Here is an 18428-nt window from a genome sequence, read left to right as displayed (position 1 = left end):
ACTGGGCACTTTACTTAGTTGTTTGAATCCCCAGAATGATATACCTGCTTTTCTAAGATCTGCTCAGTCATCTTCCACAAAACAGTCACTTTGGATTCTGAAGGTAGATGAAAGGTTTGCAGGAAACTTATCTCAAATTCTGTTTGTATGCAAACAGAAAGAAATAGAAAAGTCAGCAGAATGGGAGAAATTAAATTTAAGGAAAGGAATTAAAGGAAGATCTCTTTTGCAAAAACAACCTTAGAGTCAAGGGAGTTAAAAGCAGTCTGGATACCCTTCAGAAGATACTGGTGTGAGGTCATGAATGAGTTTTCATAAATATATAGGAAGAACTTTTATAAAGGAAGCAGAATCCAAGTTGACTAAATATGGGCAGGGCTCTAAGGAATAGTGAAGAGCACCAGAAAATCTGCAGAAAACAAGTTAGAACCCTTGAGAAAGAAGGAACTGTGGTTTGGTGGTGAAGGAACAGGATCAGAAAAACTAGAAATTTGGTTACTTTGATAGTTGAATGGTATCAAGTTGACCATGTGCAAGTACAGATGGTTGGAGAAGTTCATATCAAGGGGTCTATGTAGTTGTTTGTCAAATACCGATTTTATAGCTGCTACTGTTAGGCACGGTGCTAGTGTTGTGAAGGCCATCATCCCTAGAGCAAGTGCACTTTGGGATGTATTGGCTAGGGACAGAGAGGCACAGACGGAGCTGCAGGAGTAGGTGGCAGTTCACGATCAGTGCTCTGACCACTGGGAGTTACCTTTAAAAATCCAGTATAGGGTGGTTTCATTCTATTTTTTAAAAGGAATTAGAACTTTAAAAATTATGCAATATTATGAACAGGAAGTAATACAGCAGATACTCAGATCACCACCATGCTAATTTTATTTATGTCAATGTTTTGCCATTGTTATAGATGTCTTTTCTTAAAGATATAAAATGTTCTAGGTACTGCTAAAGCCCTTTTCCTCATTCTACTCTTGGCAGAGGTAAATTCTTTCTGTAGATTTTTTTTTTTTATGCTTCCACATATGTCTTTATCTATAAATAACATACAGTATTCTTGTGTTTTTACAGTTCTAAGTAAATGGTATAAGGAACGTTTCTATAGCTTGGTTGTTTTTTTTTTTTTTCATGTTTTTGCTATGTATCTAGATACATATTTAAATGTGTATGTAGTTTGTTTTAACATCTAAATTTTATAGTGCAACTAAACCCACAAGTTTATCCATTTCTCTGCTGAGGGTTACCTAGAAAATATCTATCTTTTCACTATTCAAAATGTATTGTAACAGATGTCCTTATGTCAGAGTTTCTTCCACATGGATACTCTAGAAATTGTCAACTTCAAATCTATAAAATACTGGTACAGACAAGTTGTAGGCAGCTAACAGTCTCTGCCATGCTGCCCCAATGCAATCATGGTATCTTCTAAAGATTTTTTTATTGTATTTAATTTTATCTGGAACTCACTTTTGTAAATGGAATAAGGTAGAAATCTTATTATTGAATATTCTGTCCTTTCTCTACTGATAGGTAGACTTGTCATATCAGGTTTACATAAAGAATTGGTTTGTTTTAAGGTTTTCTTTTCCATTGGTCTATGTGTCTACATTATAATCATTTTTAAGTGCATGAGTGTGTGTGTGTGTGTGTGTGTGTGTGTGTATGTGTGAGATGGTGGGAATTGGTGATGGTAGAGAGCATTCTAGTATTCTTTGAAATTACCCTGGCTACTCTTGCCCCCTTTTACTCCCATGTAGTTTAATTTCAGCTTGACAAATCCTACAAAAACCATTTGGGGATTTTGATGGGAATTGTGTTGATTTTATAAGACCTGTATAGTGTAGTTAATGATCTTTACAATATAAAATTGTCAAATCAAGAATATGTGTTTCTTACAAAACAGATGAATGGGGAAAGGAAGGAAAAATAAAGTAAGATAAAAATGGAGAGGGAGGTAAACCATAGGAGACTCTTGACTATAGAGAACAAACCTGAGGGTCCCTGGAGGGGAGAGAGGTAGGGGATAGGGTAACTGGGTGACGGGCATTAAGGAGGGCATGTAGTGTCATGAGCCCCGGGTGTTATATGCAACTGATGGATCACTGAACTCTACCTCTGAAACTAATAATACACTATATGTTAACTAACTTGAATTTAAATAAAATCTTAAAAAGAAAGAAGAGTATGTGTTTCTCCATTTATTTAGATTTCCTTAAAGTGTTTTGATAGATATTTGTATTTTCCTGTATAAAGGACATTCACATCTTTTGTCTTATTCTAGTTACCTTGGTTTTTTGTCCTTGTGAAAATACTGTATTTGAAATTTTTTTTTTCAAAACTGCTTCTGTTGAGGTCTTTGTGCTGCCAAATCTCAAGTCATTTCTCAGTCTTCATCTTTTTGATATTTTTACAGCATTTGTTGTAGGTGGCCCTTCTTTTTAGTTATTCAAAATTTGTTATTGTAGAATACATCATGCATGTTTTTTTTAAAGGTTTTAAAGGTTTCATTTATATATATTTTTTTTGGTTTTTTATTTTAAAGGTTTCATTTATATATTTATTTTTTTTAAAGATTTTATTTATTTAGAGAGAGTAAGAGCAAGTGAGGGGAGGGGCAGAAGGAGAGGGAGAGAGAATCCCAAGCAGACTTCCTGCTGAGCTCTGAGCCTAACATGGGGCTCGATCTCATGACACCGTGATCATAATCTGAGCTGAAATCAGGAGTTGAACTCTCAACTGACTGAGCCACCCAGGCACCCCCAATTTTTTTTTTTTTTTTAAGATTTTATTTATCTATTCATGAGAGACACACACACACACACACACACAGAAGCAGAGACACAGGCAGAGGGAGGAGCAGGCTCCATGCAGGGAACCCTATGTGGGACTCGATCCCAGGACTCCAGGACCACACCCTGGGCTGAAGGTAGGTGCCAAACCGCTGAGCCACCCAGGGATCCCTCAAGATTTTTTTTTTGGAGCAGTTTTAGGTTTATAACAAAATTGAGAGGAAGGTACAGGTTTCCCACACAACCCCTGCCCCCCATTCTCAACATCATTCACCAGAATAGTACATTTGTTACTGAGGATAAACCTACATTGACACATCACAATCATCCATTGTCCAAAGTCTTAGAATTCATTCTTACTGTACGTTCTGTGGGTTTGGAGAACGGTATAATGACATATAGCTATCATTATAATGTACAGAGCATTTTCACTGCCCTAAAAATTCTCTGTGCTCCCCACCTACCCCTTGGAAACCACTGATCTTTTTGCTGTCTCTATAGTTTGTACCACAGTTTATCCATTTACCTATTGAAGGACATTTTTATTTTTTCCAATTTTTGACAATTAAGAATAAAGCTACTATAAACATGTTTATACAGGTCTCTGTGTGGACGTATGTGTGCAGCTCCTTTGGATAATCACCAAGGAGCATGCATGACTGCTGGCTGGTATGGTAACAGCATGTTTAGTTTTATAAGAAGACACCAAACTCTTACAAAGTGGCTGTACCGTTTTGCATTCCCACCAGCAATGGATGGGAGTTCCTGTTGCTCTATATCATCAGCACTTGGTGATGTCAGTGCTCCAGGGTGGGCTGTTCTAATAGATGTGCAATGGTATCTCATTGTTGTTTTAATTTGCATTTCTCTGATGACATGTGATCAACATCTTTTCATGTGATTATTCACCATCCATATGTCTTCTTTGGTGAGGTGTCTGTTAAGATCTTTGACATCCCAGTTTTTAATTGGGTTGTATGTTATCTTATTGTTGAGTTTTAAGGGTTCTTTGTATATTTCAGATAACAGTCCTTTATCAGATGTGTCTTTTGCAAATATCTTTGTTCCGTCTATGGCTTATATTCCATTCTCTTGATACTGTCTTTCACGGAGCAGTTGTTTTTAATTTTAATAAGTTAATTATTAAATTTAATGATCAAATCATTTAAATGAATTTATTTCTTTTATGGATTGTGTTTTTGGTGTTGGTATCATGATACCCAAGAACCTCCAGGTTTTCTCCTATGTTATCTTCTACAGTACTTGCAGTATTTTTCTTTTACATTTAGATCTGTGCCCCATTTTAAGTTAATCTTTTCAAAAGGTCTGTATCTCAGTGATTTTTTTTTTCTTGGTCTGTGGATGTCTAGTTGTTCCAGCATCATTTCTTTTTCTTTCAGCATCATTTGTGGAAGATTGCCTCTGCTCCATTATATTATCTTTACTCCTGTCAAAGATCAGTTGACTATATTTTTGGGGGTCTCTTTCTGATCTCCCTGTTCTGTTCCACTGATCTATTTGTTCTTTTGCCAATACAACACTGTCTTGATTACTGTAGTTTTATATTAAGTCTTGAAGTTGAATAGTGTCAGTCTTTTGTCCTTCTCCATCAATATTCTGTTGGCTTTTATGGGTCCTTTGCCTCTCCATTTAAGCTTTAGAATTAGTTTGTCGCTATTCATAAAATTAACTTCCTGGAATTGTCATTGGGATTGTAGTGAATCTTTAGATTAAGTTGGGAAGAACTGAAATGTTGACAATATTGAGTCTTCCTATCCAGACATAGAGTGTCTCTCCATTTATTTGGTTCTTCTTTGATTTCATTCATCAGAGTTTTGTAGTTTTCCTCATATAGATCATATATGAATTTTGCTAGATTTATACCTAAATATTTCATTTTGGGGGTGCTACATATAAATGGTGTTTTTAATTTCAAATTTTAATTGTTTATTATTAAGATACAGAAAAGCAATTTACTTTTTAAATATTAACCTTGTATCCTGAAATCTTGCTTTCATCACTTAATAGTTCCAGGAGGTTTTTTGTCAATTCTTTCAGATTTTTTTACATAATTGCATCATCTGTGAACAATAATTTTTTGTTTACCTTCCCATGCTTTCGTTTCCTTTCGTTTCCTTTTCGTTTCCTTTTCTTAAATTAATGCATGAATGCATTAATAAGGACTTCCATGCAGTGTTGAAAAGGAGTGGTGAAAGAGAACATCCTTCACAGATTATATGAAATTGTAATAACCACAGTCAATAAAAAAAATTAGTGGAAGAAAAAAAAAGAAATGAGAGAGGACATCCTTATATTTTTACCTAATTTTAGTGGGAAAGCTTGAAGCTTCTCACCATTTAGTATGATGTTAGCAGTAGCTTTTTGTAGATATTCTTTATCAAACCATTCCTAGTTTACTGTGAGCTTTTATCATAAATAAAAAATGGATTTTGTCCATTGCTTTTGGATTTTGTCAAATGCTTTTTCTGTGATTTTCCTTTTTAGTGTATTAATGTGATAGATTACGTTGTTTTAGAATGTTGTGCCAACCTTGTATATGTGAGATAAATCCCATTTGGTCCTGTTTTTTTTTTTTTTTATTAAAGATTTTATTTATTTATTCATGAGAGACACAGAGAGAGAGAAAGAGGCAGAGACACAGGCAGAAGGAGAAGCAGGCTTCATGTAGGGAACCCGATGTCGGACCCCGATCCCAGGACTCCAGGATCACGCCCTGGGCCGAAGGCAGGCGCTAAACTTCTGAGCCACCTAGGGATCCCCTGGTCATGGTTTATAAATCTTTTTATTCATTGCTGGATTCAGTTTGCTAATATTTTGTTGGAGATTTTTGCATCTGTGTTCATGAGAAATATTGGTCTGTAGACTTGTATGTCTTTTTCTGGTGTTGGTATGAGGGTAATGATGGCCTCAGAGAATGAGTTAAGAAATATTCTCTCTGCTTCTATCCTCTGAAAGAGATAGAAAATAGAGATTTGGTATAATCCCTCCTTAAATGTTTGGTAGAATTCACCAGAGAACTAATCTGGGCCTGGTGCTTTCTATTTTAGAAGGTTATTAATTATTGATTCAATTTCTTTAATAGATATAGACATATACTCAAAATACCTGTTTCTTCCTGAGTGAGTTTTGGCAGATTAGGTCTTTCATAGAATTGGTCCATTCATCTAGGCTATCAAATTTGTGGTCATAGAGTTGTTCATAGTATTCCTGTATTATTTTTCTGTAATTTGAAAATGATCTGCCTAGGTATAATTGTTTTTGAGCACTTATCCTGCTTGGAGTTCTCTGAGCTTCATGAATCTGTGGCTTGGTGTCTGGTTTCATTTAGGGAAAATCTCAGTCGTTTCCAATACTCCCCTCTGTTCCTTTTTTTTTCTCTTCTCTTTCTGCTAATCCCATTACACATGTTACACCTTGTGTAGTTGTCCCACAGACCTTAGATCTTCTGTTGTCTTTTAAAAAATAAATCTTTGTTTTTTGTCTCTTTGTTTTGCAGTTTTTGAGGATTCTGTGGTTATGTTTTCTAGTTCAGAGCTTCTTTCCTCAGCTGTGTCCAGTCTACTAATGAGCCTATCAAAGGCATTCTTCATTTCCTTCACAGTGTTTTTTATTCTCTAGCATTCCTTTGTGGTTCATTGCTAGGATTTCCATCTCTCTTCTTACTTTGCTCATTTGTTCTAACAAGCTGTCTACCTTTTCCACTAGGGCCCTTAGCATATTAATCATAGTTGTTTTAAATTTTCAGGCTGATAATTCTAACATCCCTGCATGTCTGGTTCTGATGCTCGCCTTGTCTCTTCAAACTAGGTTTTTTGCCTGTTTGTATGCCCTGTGACTTTTACTTGATAGTCAGACATGATGACTATCATGGGTAAAGGAACTGCTGTAAGTAGACTTGTTGGTGCTGTGGTGGTGGGGTGTAGGAGGAGGGAAGTAGTGTTCTATAGTCCTGTGATGAGGTCTCATCTCAGTCTCTGGTCTATGGACTCACCAGTGTTTCCCAGTTTCTTTCTCCTGCCTTAGGTGAGACAGGATGGCTCTGGGGTCTCCCTGCCCCGAGCTCAGTTAGGTGGGAGCTTAATTCCAGCAGAGAAAGCTCTGATTAAGTAGTTTCCCCTGAGGGCAAGCCTTGTTAGACCAGAAGCAAGAGGGGATTGTTCTCCACCGTTAACTGTGAGCATCTGAATTCCCCAAGATCAATCTGACCATATTATGAGCTACCTCTGCGCAGATCCTGCTGGAATCTTTAACTCTGAGAGTTGTCCGTAGTAATCCTCCAGCAAATTGCCAACCACAGTTCATGTTTTTCTGCCATGGCTGTGGTTTCCTCCAGCCTTCTGCTAGTGAGTCTCTTTGCAGATGAACCACAACTCCCTGTGTTTGCCTGTCTGTCTCTCTTATCCTGGGGCATCAGCTTGCCTTTGTCCACCTCTGTCTTTTAGATCCAAGAAAAATTGGTGATTTTTCAATCTGTTCAGCTTACTTGTTAGGGTAGAATGGCGACTTCCAAGCTGCTTACATGTGAAACCGGGACCCCGAAGTCCCCACGTAAGATCTTTAATACTATTTAAAAGTAGTAATAAGACAAACCTGAATACATGCCTCTGACTTTCTTTTCTCTTTTGTCTGAGTTTATATTTGTTTTGTTTTATTGCTCTAAGTTTAGGGAAATTTCCTTGATGTTTTCTTTTATTGAGTTTATTGAGTTTCATTTTATGTCCTCATATTTTTAATTGTTAGAGGTATTATTATTTTAGAGTGCAATATTTTATCTCTGAGGACATTAATTACATACATATATTTTTAAACTTTTCTCTGGAAAATATTTCTTTTTTTATCTCTCCCAGGTTGTTTTGGAGTCTGGTTTTCAGATTATAAATTCCTTCCTTGGATGTTTGGTAATTGTTGTCTACTCATAATTAAGAATGGAAAATTAGAACGATGTTTGAAAGCCTCCTGTGTAGTGGGTCTTAAGGACAGTGAGTCTACACTGGTGATTTATTATATATTTGGCTTCTGTTTTGGAGGGCTGCTCACATCTTCTGGAGAAGACTCCCTTATACCACATTGGGGAAACTTCTCTTGGCTAGGGATTCTGTCTTCTTGGGTTTCCTAGGTTAAATAATGCTTCAATCAACTTTGTAACTTCTAAATTTTGTGGCTGTTAATTTGTCTATTCTTTTCTTCCTTGTGAATTTAGGCTCTTCTCTTTTCTCTCCTTCCCTAATATGGTATCATATAAAAATAACCATATAATTAACTAAAACCATTTAAAATCTTTTTATGGGGGCTGCCTGGTTGACTCAGTCAATAGAGTGTGTTACTCTTGATCTCAGGGTCAATAGTTCAAGCTCCACATTGGGGGTGGAGCCTACTTAAAAAAAAAATCTTTTTGTGGGTCTTTTTGTCCTTAGGGTAATCCCCATTAGGAATATCCAATCAATTTACTGAGCTTTAAAGTCACTTGAAAGTGACCCTTCTGCTGATAACATTGACAAGTTGATACATAGTTATGTATGACAAAACATGATAAATATTTTGCTTCATTTTGCTTTTGATTCCTAGGGATACTTTTTTCTTTTTGATTTGATTTTGTTTCATACTTATGTATGGCTCCAAACTCAAAGCTACAAAATGAAGTACACTTAGTGAAATGTAGCCCCAATCCCTGCCCCATCTACCTTGTTCCCTCTGTTACCATGTCAGGAGATACTCTCTTTAAAATCGATACCTTCCTTCCTGACTTCTCTTTATTCTCTTACTCTGATTTATTTTCCTTTATATACATTTTAAAATATTTTGTTTGTTTTTAGAGAGCGAGAGAGCATGGAGCCTGATGCAGGGCTCGACCCCATAACCCCAAGATCATGACCTGAGCTGAAATCAAGAGTTGAATGCTTAACCGACTAAGCAACTGAGGCACCCCTATTTTCCTTTATATTTCTCATCATGTCTGCTGCTGTTACCTTCTTTCATTACTAGAATGGAAGCTCCATGAGAGTAGGGACTTGAGATGTGTTAAAATAAATGCATTCCTCAATTCTTATTAAGGGCCATTTAGAGAGATATTTGTGTTTGGAGGGTCCCCCCCTTTTAAGTATAGTTTAGCGGTATAACCTATACTTTTATTTTTTTTTAGTTTATATTATTTGGTCAACATTGCTATTTATATCAACACATTAATTATGCCTTTACAGCCATTTAAAATCACACAGACAATGTGATATAGTGGAAATATCAGTAACAAGAATGAGGTGCCCCTGCATTCTGAGCTCAGCTCTGTTCCTATATATAGATGATACAGGAGTAGATGAAGATGGCCTATGGCATGTGCTACTGTGTTTGAGAGGCCCCAGGTTCCATTACGTCTTGTTCAACAACCCAGACAAGACAGGAAAGTGTTATGCAGGATGGGGGTGCTCCAACATTGGGGTGAACTAGACTTTGTTTATAGTCATTTGTGCTAGAATGTGACATGTGTGTTCCTAAAATATACCACTCTCTGAAAAAAATTGTTCAATAAAAACCAGAGTTTATGGGCAAATTGGACTTAGGGGCATAACACTCAAAACGTTGGTGAGTGATGTTGTCAAAAGGAACATGATAAAAATGTTAGCACAATTTTTACTGTGCATGTTAAATGGTGAAGAAATACATAACATTGAAATAAATAGAACCCTTTACCTTGAAAAGACCAGATGTGTGTTTATAGGAGTGGGCGCCAAAGGGTTGTAGCCTGTGAATTCAGCTGAGTGCAGTGTTTTCAGAGTTTATACTCATGGTTTTTTTTATTTTTTTAAATTTTTTTTTTATTTTTTTATTTATGGTAGTCACAGAGAGAGAGAGAGAGAGAGGCAGAGACATAGGCAGAGGGAGAAGCAGGCTCCATGCACCGGGAGCCCGACGTGGGATTCGATCCCGGGTCTCCAGGATCGTGCCCTGGGCCAAAGGCAGGCGCTAAACCGCTGCGCCACCCAGGGATCCCTTTACTCATGGTTTTTAACCTGCTTTTACTCATGGAGGAAATTGCAACATAGGCAGGTGGTAAATCTGTGTTGTCCTCAGAGTTTTCCTAATAATGTTGGAACAATTTACATTTTTTAAGCAGGTGGAAGAGCAGAACTGATGGTATTTTTCTCTTTCTCCTTTAGATGATATGCCAATGGGGACTGCTGGCAGACGTGCTTCAAATGAGTTTTTGGTGTGTGGAGGGTATGTTTATAAGTATATTAAAAGATTTTTCATATTTTGTTTTTTGTGAGTAAAGTTATGGAACTTTGACCATGTTTCTGATTCTAAAGTTTATTCTGTTTCACAATTGGTCATTTCTTTTTTAAAAGTTTAAATTGTAGTAAAAAGCACATGAAATCTGTTGTCTTCACCCTTTTTAAGTTTACAGTTCAGTAGCATTAAGTATATTCACAATTTTGTGCAACCCATCTCCAGAACTTTTTCATCTTGCAAAATGAAAACTCAGTACTCATTATGTAATTATTAGCACACCCCATTTCTCCCACCTCTAGGCACTGGTAACCACTGTTCTACTTTCACTATGAATTTGACTTATACCTCATATAAATAGAATATACAATGTATGTCTTCTCGTGACTGGCATAGTTCAAGGTTCATCCACGTTGTAGCATTTGTCAGAATTTCCTTTTTAAGGCTGAACCATATTCCATTCTATATAATATATATATACTGTGTTTTGCTTATCCATTCATCTGTTGATGGACAGTTGGATTTCTTCTACTTCTTGGCTCTTGTGCATAATTCTGTTATAAATATGAATGTGCAGATATTTATTTGAGACTCTGATTTCAATTCTTTTGGGTATATACCCAATATTGGGGTTGCTGAATCATGTGGTATTTCTACTTTTAATTTTCTGAGGAGCTGCCATACTGTTTTCCATAGTGGTTGTACCATTTTACATTCCTACCAACAGTATGGGAGGGTTCCAGTTTCTCTAGATCTTTAGCAACGCTTGTTATTTCTGGTTTGTTTGTTTGTTTCTGATAATAACCATCTTAATGGGTGTGAGGTGATATCTCATTGTGGTTTTGATTTGCAATTCTCTGATTAGTGGTTTTGAGTGTCTTTTCATATACTTATTGGCCATTTGTATATCATTTGTTGTTGAGTTATAGTTTGTTATATATTTTGGATATTAACCCTTTATCAGATACATGATTTACAGATATTTTCTCCCATTTCAAAGATTGTCTTTCCACTCTGTTGATGTGTCTTTTGAGTGTAGAAGTTTTAGAATTTGATGTAGTCTTATTTGTCTATTTTTTGCTCTCTTGTCTGTTCAGGAAATCATTGCCTAATCCAGTGTCATGAAACTTTTTTCCTATGTTTTCTTCTAGGAGTTAATATGGTTTTGGGTCTTATATTTAGCTCTTTAATCCATGTTGAGTTCGTTTTTGTATATTGTATAAGGTAAGGGTCCAGCTGCATTCTTTGCATGTGGATGTCTAGTTTTCACAGCACCATTTGCTAAAGAGACTGTCTTTTCCCATCAAGCAGTGTTGACATCCTTGTCGAAGATCATTTGTCCATATATGCAAGGGTATGTTTCTGAGCTGTCTATTCCATTCTGTTGGTCTCTATGTCTGTCGTTATGCTAAGCACATTGTTTTGATTACTGTAGATTTGAAGTCAGGAAGTATGAAACCTACTATTTTGTTTTTCTTGTCCAAAATTGTTTTGACTATTCTTTTCCAAAATTGTTGTGACTATTCAGGGTCCTTGCAGATTACATATGAGTTTCTGGGGATAGGTTTTTTTCTATCTGCAAAAAATGCCATAGAGATTTTGGTAGAGATGACACTGATCTGTATAGATCACTTTAGGTGGTATTGACATCTTAACAGTACTAAATCTTCTAGTTGATAAAGACGGGGTATCTTTTTAAGTTTTTTCTAGCAGTTGTACTTTTCAACATATAAATCTTTTTATATGTTGTTACTTTCAACATATAAATCTTTTTAAGTTTTTTCCAGCAGTTGTACTTTTCAACATATAAATCTTTTACCTCCTTGGTTAGACTTATTTGTATTTTATCTTTTTGATATTATTGTACATGGCATTGTTTTCTCAATTTCCTTTTTGCATTGTTCATTGTTAGTATATGGAAATGCTACTTATATCTGTGTGTTGGTTTCATATCCTGCAACTTTGCTGAATGTATTATTTTTTTTAAAAGATTTTATTTATTCATGAGAGACATAGAGGGAAAAGCAGGCTCCTTACAGGAAGCCCCATCCAGGGCTCGATCCCTGGACCTGGGATCACACCCTGAGCTGAAGGCAGATGCTCAACTGCTGAGCCACCCAGGCGTTCCTGAATGTATTAGTTCTAATGGCTTTTTGTGTGTGAACTCATTTGGATTTTCTACATTTAAGATCATATTATCCATGAACAGAAATAATTTTACTTTTCCCATTCCAATTTGAATGCCTTTTATTTCTTTTTCTTGCCTAATTGCTCTGGCTAGGAATTCTATGTTGAATAGAAGTGGTGAGGGCAGGCATCCTTGTCTTGTTCCTGATTATAGAGGAAAGGCTTTCAGTCTTTAACCAGCGAGTATGATGTTATGGGTTTTTATATATGGTGTTTATTATATCGAGGTAATTTTTTTCTATTCCTAGTTTTTAAAATGCTTTTTTATCATTAAAGGATGTTGGGATTTTATCAAATGCTTTTTCTGCATGAATTGAGATGGCCATGTGATTTTTGTCCTTCATTCCATTAATGCAGGGTATATTATAAATCACATTTGGTCATGGTATTTTGCATCAAATTTCATCAGGGAAATTGTTCTGTTTTTTTTTTTTTTTTTTGTATCTGTGTGTGGCTTTGATATTAGGGTAATGCTGAACTCATTGAAGATGTTCAGGAGTGTTTCCTCGTCTAGTATGTTGGAACAGTTTGAGAAGTGTTGATGTTAATTCTTTAAATGTTTGGTAGAATTCACCCGTGAAACCATCTGGTCTTGGATTTTTGTTATTGTTAGGAGGTTTTTGAATACTGATCCCATTTCCTTACTAGTTATGGATCTGTTTAGATTTTTCTCTTCATCATCCAGTCTTGGTAGGCTATCTGTTTATAGAAATGTATCCATTTCTTCTAGGTTACCCAATTTGTTCATAGTATTCTCTTACAGTCCTTTTTATTTCTGTGACATTAGTTGTCATGTTCTTTCTTTTATTTCTGATTTTGAGTCTTCTCTTTTTTTTTTTAGTTAATCTTCCTGTCAGTTTTATTGATTTTTTTAAAATGCCAACTCTTTGATTTTTTTTCTATTTTCTCAATTTTGTTTATCTGCACTAATTTATTTATTTGGAGAGAGAGAGCATGAGTATGAGTTGGGGGAGGGATAGAGGGAGAGAACTTTAAGCAGACTTCCCTGCTAAGTGCAGAGCCCAACACAGGGCTTGATCTCACAATCCATGAGATTACTACTATCTGAGCCAAAAGCAAGAGTTGGATGCCCAACTGACTGAGCCACCCAGGCGCGCCTAGTTTGTACTTTTTCTAATTTGAGGGGTAAAGTTAAGTTTTTGATTTGAGGATTTTTTTTTTTATGTGAGCATTTACAGCCATAAAAGTCCATCTTACCACTACTTTCCCTATTTCCATAAATTTTGGTATATTGTGTTCACATTTTTTTCTCAATATTTTTAAATTTATTTTGTGATTTCTTTTTTGACCTATTGTTTAAGAGTATGTTGTTTAGTTTCTATGTATTTGTGGATTTTCTAGTTTTCCTTCTGTTGATGTCTAGTTTCTATCCATTTTGATTGGAAAAGATGCTTTGTATGATTTCAGTCTTTTAAAATTTCTTAATATTTGTTTTGTAGCCTAATGTATGGTCTGTCCTGGAGAATATTTCATGTGCACTTAAGAAAAGCATGTGTTGTTCTGTTGGTGGTGGGAGGAATATTCTGTATATGTCTACTAGATCCATTTGGTCTAGAATGTTGTTCAAGCCCTGTTTCTTTATTGCTTGTTCATCTGGCTCTTCTGTCCATTATTGAAAGTGGAGTATTACATTGTTCAGCTGTTATTGTGGAATTGTTTGTATCTCCCTTCAGTTCTGTCAATATCTGCTTCATGTATTTGGGAGCACTGATGTTTAGTGCATAGATATTTATAATTGTTACATTTTGTTGGTTAATTGATCCTTTAATTGTGTCCTTTTTTGTCTTTTATAACAATGATTGACTGAAAGTCTCTTTTGTCTGATACTAATATTGCCACTTCTGCTCTCTTTTGGTTACCATTTGTCTGGAATATCTATTTTTTTTTAAAGATTTATTTATTTTAGAGAAAGCTTGGGGTGGGGAAGAAGGAGAGAGAATCTTAAGCAGGCTCCCTGCTGGGCACAGAGCCTGACATGGTGCTCCATCTCACATGAGATCCACGACCCTGGGATCATAACCTGAGCTGAAACCAAGAGTTAAATGCTCAGCTGACTGCACCACCAGGGCGCTCCTGGGATATCTTTTTCCATCCTTGTACTTTCAGCCTAATAGGGGAGGATTTGTTATTGCTACTTTGTTAGTTTTACATATGTCTGTGGCTTTTTTGTAGGTTTTCTCTTATTACCCTTCTCTGTGTTTTGTTGATCTTGCTGTAGTGACATGCTTTGATTCTCATTTCCTATTGTGTATATTCTATAGATATATTCTTTATGGTTACTTTGGGACTACCTAAAATATCTTAAAAGTTACAACAATTCCTTTTAAACTGATAACTTCAATTGCATACAAAAACTCTGCTCCTATAGAGAGCATACCTGCCCTATGTTATTGATGTCACAGATTGCTTATGAGTTCCTAATAGTAACATAGATTTATAGGTTCTTTTGGTGCTTTTGTCTCTTAGATTATTATTATTTTTTAAAGATTTTGTTTATTTATTCATGAGAGACACAGAGAGAGAAAGAGAGGCAGAGACATAGGCAGAGGGAGAAGCAGGCTCCATGCAGGAAGCTGGATGTGGGACTCCATCCCAGAACGCTGGGATCACGCCCTGAGCTGAAGGCAAACGCTCAACTGCTGAGCTACCCAGGCATCCCTGTCTCTTAGATTCTATATAAAAATTGGGGCATTCTGGTCTTAAAAGAGAGGGGGAAATAGTGATAGCAGAACTAAATAACAACTCTGAAAGGTTGTCTTCTGTCATCAGTCTGTTTCCCTCTACTTTGAGAACAGCGTGTCCCAAATGGGAGCTGCTCTTTCAGTCTACTTCCAGGGGTTATGGGAGGGAGTGTAGAAAGGGGTTCAGAGAGAGGTATTATTTTGAAAAGAATAATATAGTCTACCACAAGATGTTAAGTGCATGTGGAGACAAATTATTAAAAATACATTAAAATATGCTGTATGCAAAATTAAAATGGTTCAGTGCAGGTACAAGACCTTCTTTGCAGAGCCATTAAAATTTTGTATTTCCATGTCCCAATAACTATCATCTTATATGCCAGTCTTTGTAATGTTAGTGGTAGTATACCTCGTTCTTTCCTTAGAACCTCACTTTTATTGAAATTATTATTATTATTATTTTTAAAGATTTTATTTATTTATTCATAGAGACAGAGAGAGAGAGGCAGAGACACAGGCAGAGGGAGAAGCAGGCATCATAGAGAGAGCCTGACGTGGGACTCAATCCAGGGTCTCCAAGATCACACCCTGGGCTGCAGGCGGTGCTAAACCGCTGCGCCACTGGGGCTGCCCTTATTGAAATTATTTTGAAATATTTATCTTTGTAGGAAATTCTCTGACCTCCAGACAAAAATGATTCATTTCAGTAAAATAAAAGTCTGTTGTATTGTGGACAGACTGCTCAGTCTTTCTGGTATTCCACGCAGGTCAAAGACAACTTTCCACATGGAGAATCCTCTGAACTGCTGCACCTACTGGAGATGGGAAGGATGTGCTGGAGACTCAGGGCATACATACAATGACCTTCCCTCTCCTCTCCTTGGGCTTAGGGAGTCAAGTAATGGTTGAATTGTGTTATTAATATAAAGCTAGACAGAAAAGTGGCTGTAGTGGTCTTTACTAGCAGGAGCTCTGGGAATTTTTCCAGGGAAGACTTTGTAGATGAGCAAGTCTGCTTGAAGGTTCTGTCCAGAGACGGAGACCACATTTATAGAACACCTGCCATGGCTATTCATCTTCTCACCTGCTGAGAGAGGATTGCTTGAGATTCTCCGAGAGAGGTGTTTTGAATTATGTATGAAGCTGCTGAGTTTACTTCTTAGAGTAGTTTTATTATGTTCTAATTTTCCTTTGGTGATTAACAAGTACAGGAAAAATATTAGAAGTTGACAATGTATATGTAAAAAAAAATTCCCAGATGTACTTCACCAACAATTTACTTACTCACTGAATTGAGACAGTAGAAAAGTGATGTCTCTTCATTCACATTCTGATCCTTGATGGCTGTGCTGGTTGTTCTCTTATCAAGGAATTTAGCTTCCTAAGGCCTTTGTGTGCGCTGGGTTACAGGCATCAGAGATAGTGAAGTCTCATAAAGCTGTTTAGTTTCCAGTAGTAGAAGTTTTTTGTTTATTTTAATTTTCAGGTTATGGGTCAACTTCATAATCAGGTATATATATATATTAAAATCACAAATCATTGCATTTAAAAGATACTTAATGTTACACTTGACACTAATAACATCATGTGTCGACTATACTTCAATATAGAAGGATGGATGGATGGATAGATGGATGGATAAATAAATACATGAAACTTAATGGCAATTACCTAAATGAAAAATAGAGCTTATAGACTAAAAGCTAGAAACAATAGTACTGACTATAGTGTGGTTAACACTAAAGATTTAGTTTTCTTGCAAGATGAGAAGTCAAAATAAATAGTTGTTGCCTTCATTTCTGTGGCTCAAGGAAGTTGTCTCCAATTCTTTTGGCCTGTTCTTCATGGGTTAAAAGTAGCTGCTGAAGCTCCAGCAAGTATACCCATGTTCTGGGTAGGAGGAAAGAGGGAGAATAGATAGATTTCCATTTACGTCTCATTAACCAAGAAAGGTATATGACCACACCCATGGCTGCAAAGGAGTCTGGGATGTGTCATAATTTCACTGAGCAAATCACCACCTTCCATAAAATTTGAGTTCTGCTAGTAAGAAAGACTGGGTGAATGGGTATGGAGGAAAGCAACTAAGAGCTTTATTATGGATCAGATTTTCTTTTTATTTAAATATGAAATACTCTAATGGTTCAAAAAGCTCTAAAGTGACACTATAGAAGATAATCATACTGTTTGTTAGATAAGTAGACCTACAATCTCTTTATATTTGTACCTTGTAATTTGAGAAAAAGTGTTAGACTCGTGTGGCTTTTTTAGTATGATAGAAGGGCAGGGGGATCCCCGGGTGGCTCAGCGGTTTAGCACCTGCCTTCGGCCCAGGGCGTGATCCTGGAGTCCTGGGATCGAGTCCCGAGTCGGGCTTCCTGCATGGAGCCTGCTTCTCCCTCTGCCTGTGTCTCTCATGAATAAATAAATAAAATCTTTAAAAAAAAAAAAAAAAGGAAAGGCAGAAGAATGAAATAAATCATCTTTTTTTTAAGGTCCAGTATTGTCCCTGATGTTTTTTGTTAGTTTGTAAATTGAATTGAAAGGACACATTATTTTTAAATTTATGAAAAGCAAGGAAAGAGGCTATTACAGAAACCCAATACTAACACTTTAGCATGTGGACTTTAGATCAGTAATGTGCTTTGAGAATTGTACAGTGTTATATTCAGTCTTTTTTTTTTTTTTTATTCAGTCTTTTTAAAAGTCAGAGTTCTTTGGGAATGCTTACTGCATTCATGCTTTTGTAAACATTCCAGTCATCTTTGCTCTTGAACTTCCTGTTCTTTTACCCAGCATATTTTCCTAGAAATATTTTTTCCCTCACATAATAATGAATAGCAGAATGTGAGCAGATGAAACTGAGTTTTGCCAACCTACAGACTTTTCCTATTGTTGTAGAGGAATGTTTTTCCAGATCTTGTTATAATTCTTTGTCTTCAACATGCCTATGAATGCCTGAAGAGTTCTTTAAATGAACTCTTAATGTGATTTTTTGGCCTTATTTTTGAGATGATTGTTTTTTATTCACGTGGAAGTGATCATTTGGCTTCTTCTAAAATTTTCTCTAAATATCACCAAGGTATCAAATGAAAGAAAAACAGTCTTACTTGGATGTCTTTTCTTTTTCAATAAATTATGGTTGCAGGCAGTGCCAGCCTACTGTGTCACCTCACAGTGAAACAGCACCAATTCCAGTTCCTACTCAGATACGGAATTATCAGCGCATAGAGCAGAACCTTACATCTACTGCCAGCTCTGGCACAAATCTACATGGTTCTCCAAGGTGAGTATTTTTTCTTTTCCCTTTTAAAAATTTTGTTGTTATTGAAAGATCTATTGTTTCCATGGCTGACATAATCTCTTACATGTGTATATAATGAACAGGTACAAAACTGAATAATAAAAACTTTTGTAATGCATCTATTGAACTAAGCTATTTAAGCTTAGCTGGATAATAATAGTGTGATATGTATATATGATAATTCTTAAGAATTAAGGAAGA

At 36.2% G+C, this 18428-nt stretch overlaps 1 protein-coding gene across 8 annotated transcripts in view; it reads left to right on the top strand.

Annotated features, from left to right (window-relative positions):
• Positions 1-18428, top strand: part of ULK2 (unc-51 like autophagy activating kinase 2) — an 82693-nt gene that overhangs the window by 35975 nt on the left and 28290 nt on the right. For all 8 annotated transcript variants that reach the window (XM_077892476.1, XM_077892475.1, XM_077892472.1 and 5 more), the window contains 2 exons: positions 9965-10025; positions 18072-18209. In XM_077892476.1, the coding sequence (XP_077748602.1) occupies positions 9965-10025; positions 18072-18209 (199 nt within the window). The remainder of the gene's footprint in view (positions 1-9964; positions 10026-18071; positions 18210-18428) is intronic.

Source organism: Canis aureus, chromosome 3 (assembly GCF_053574225.1).
Source record: "Canis aureus isolate CA01 chromosome 3, VMU_Caureus_v.1.0, whole genome shotgun sequence".
NCBI classification, from domain to species: Eukaryota; Metazoa; Chordata; class Mammalia; order Carnivora; family Canidae; genus Canis; species Canis aureus.
Note: the sequence above shows the minus strand (reverse complement) of the source record. Positions and strands in the feature narration are given on the sequence as shown.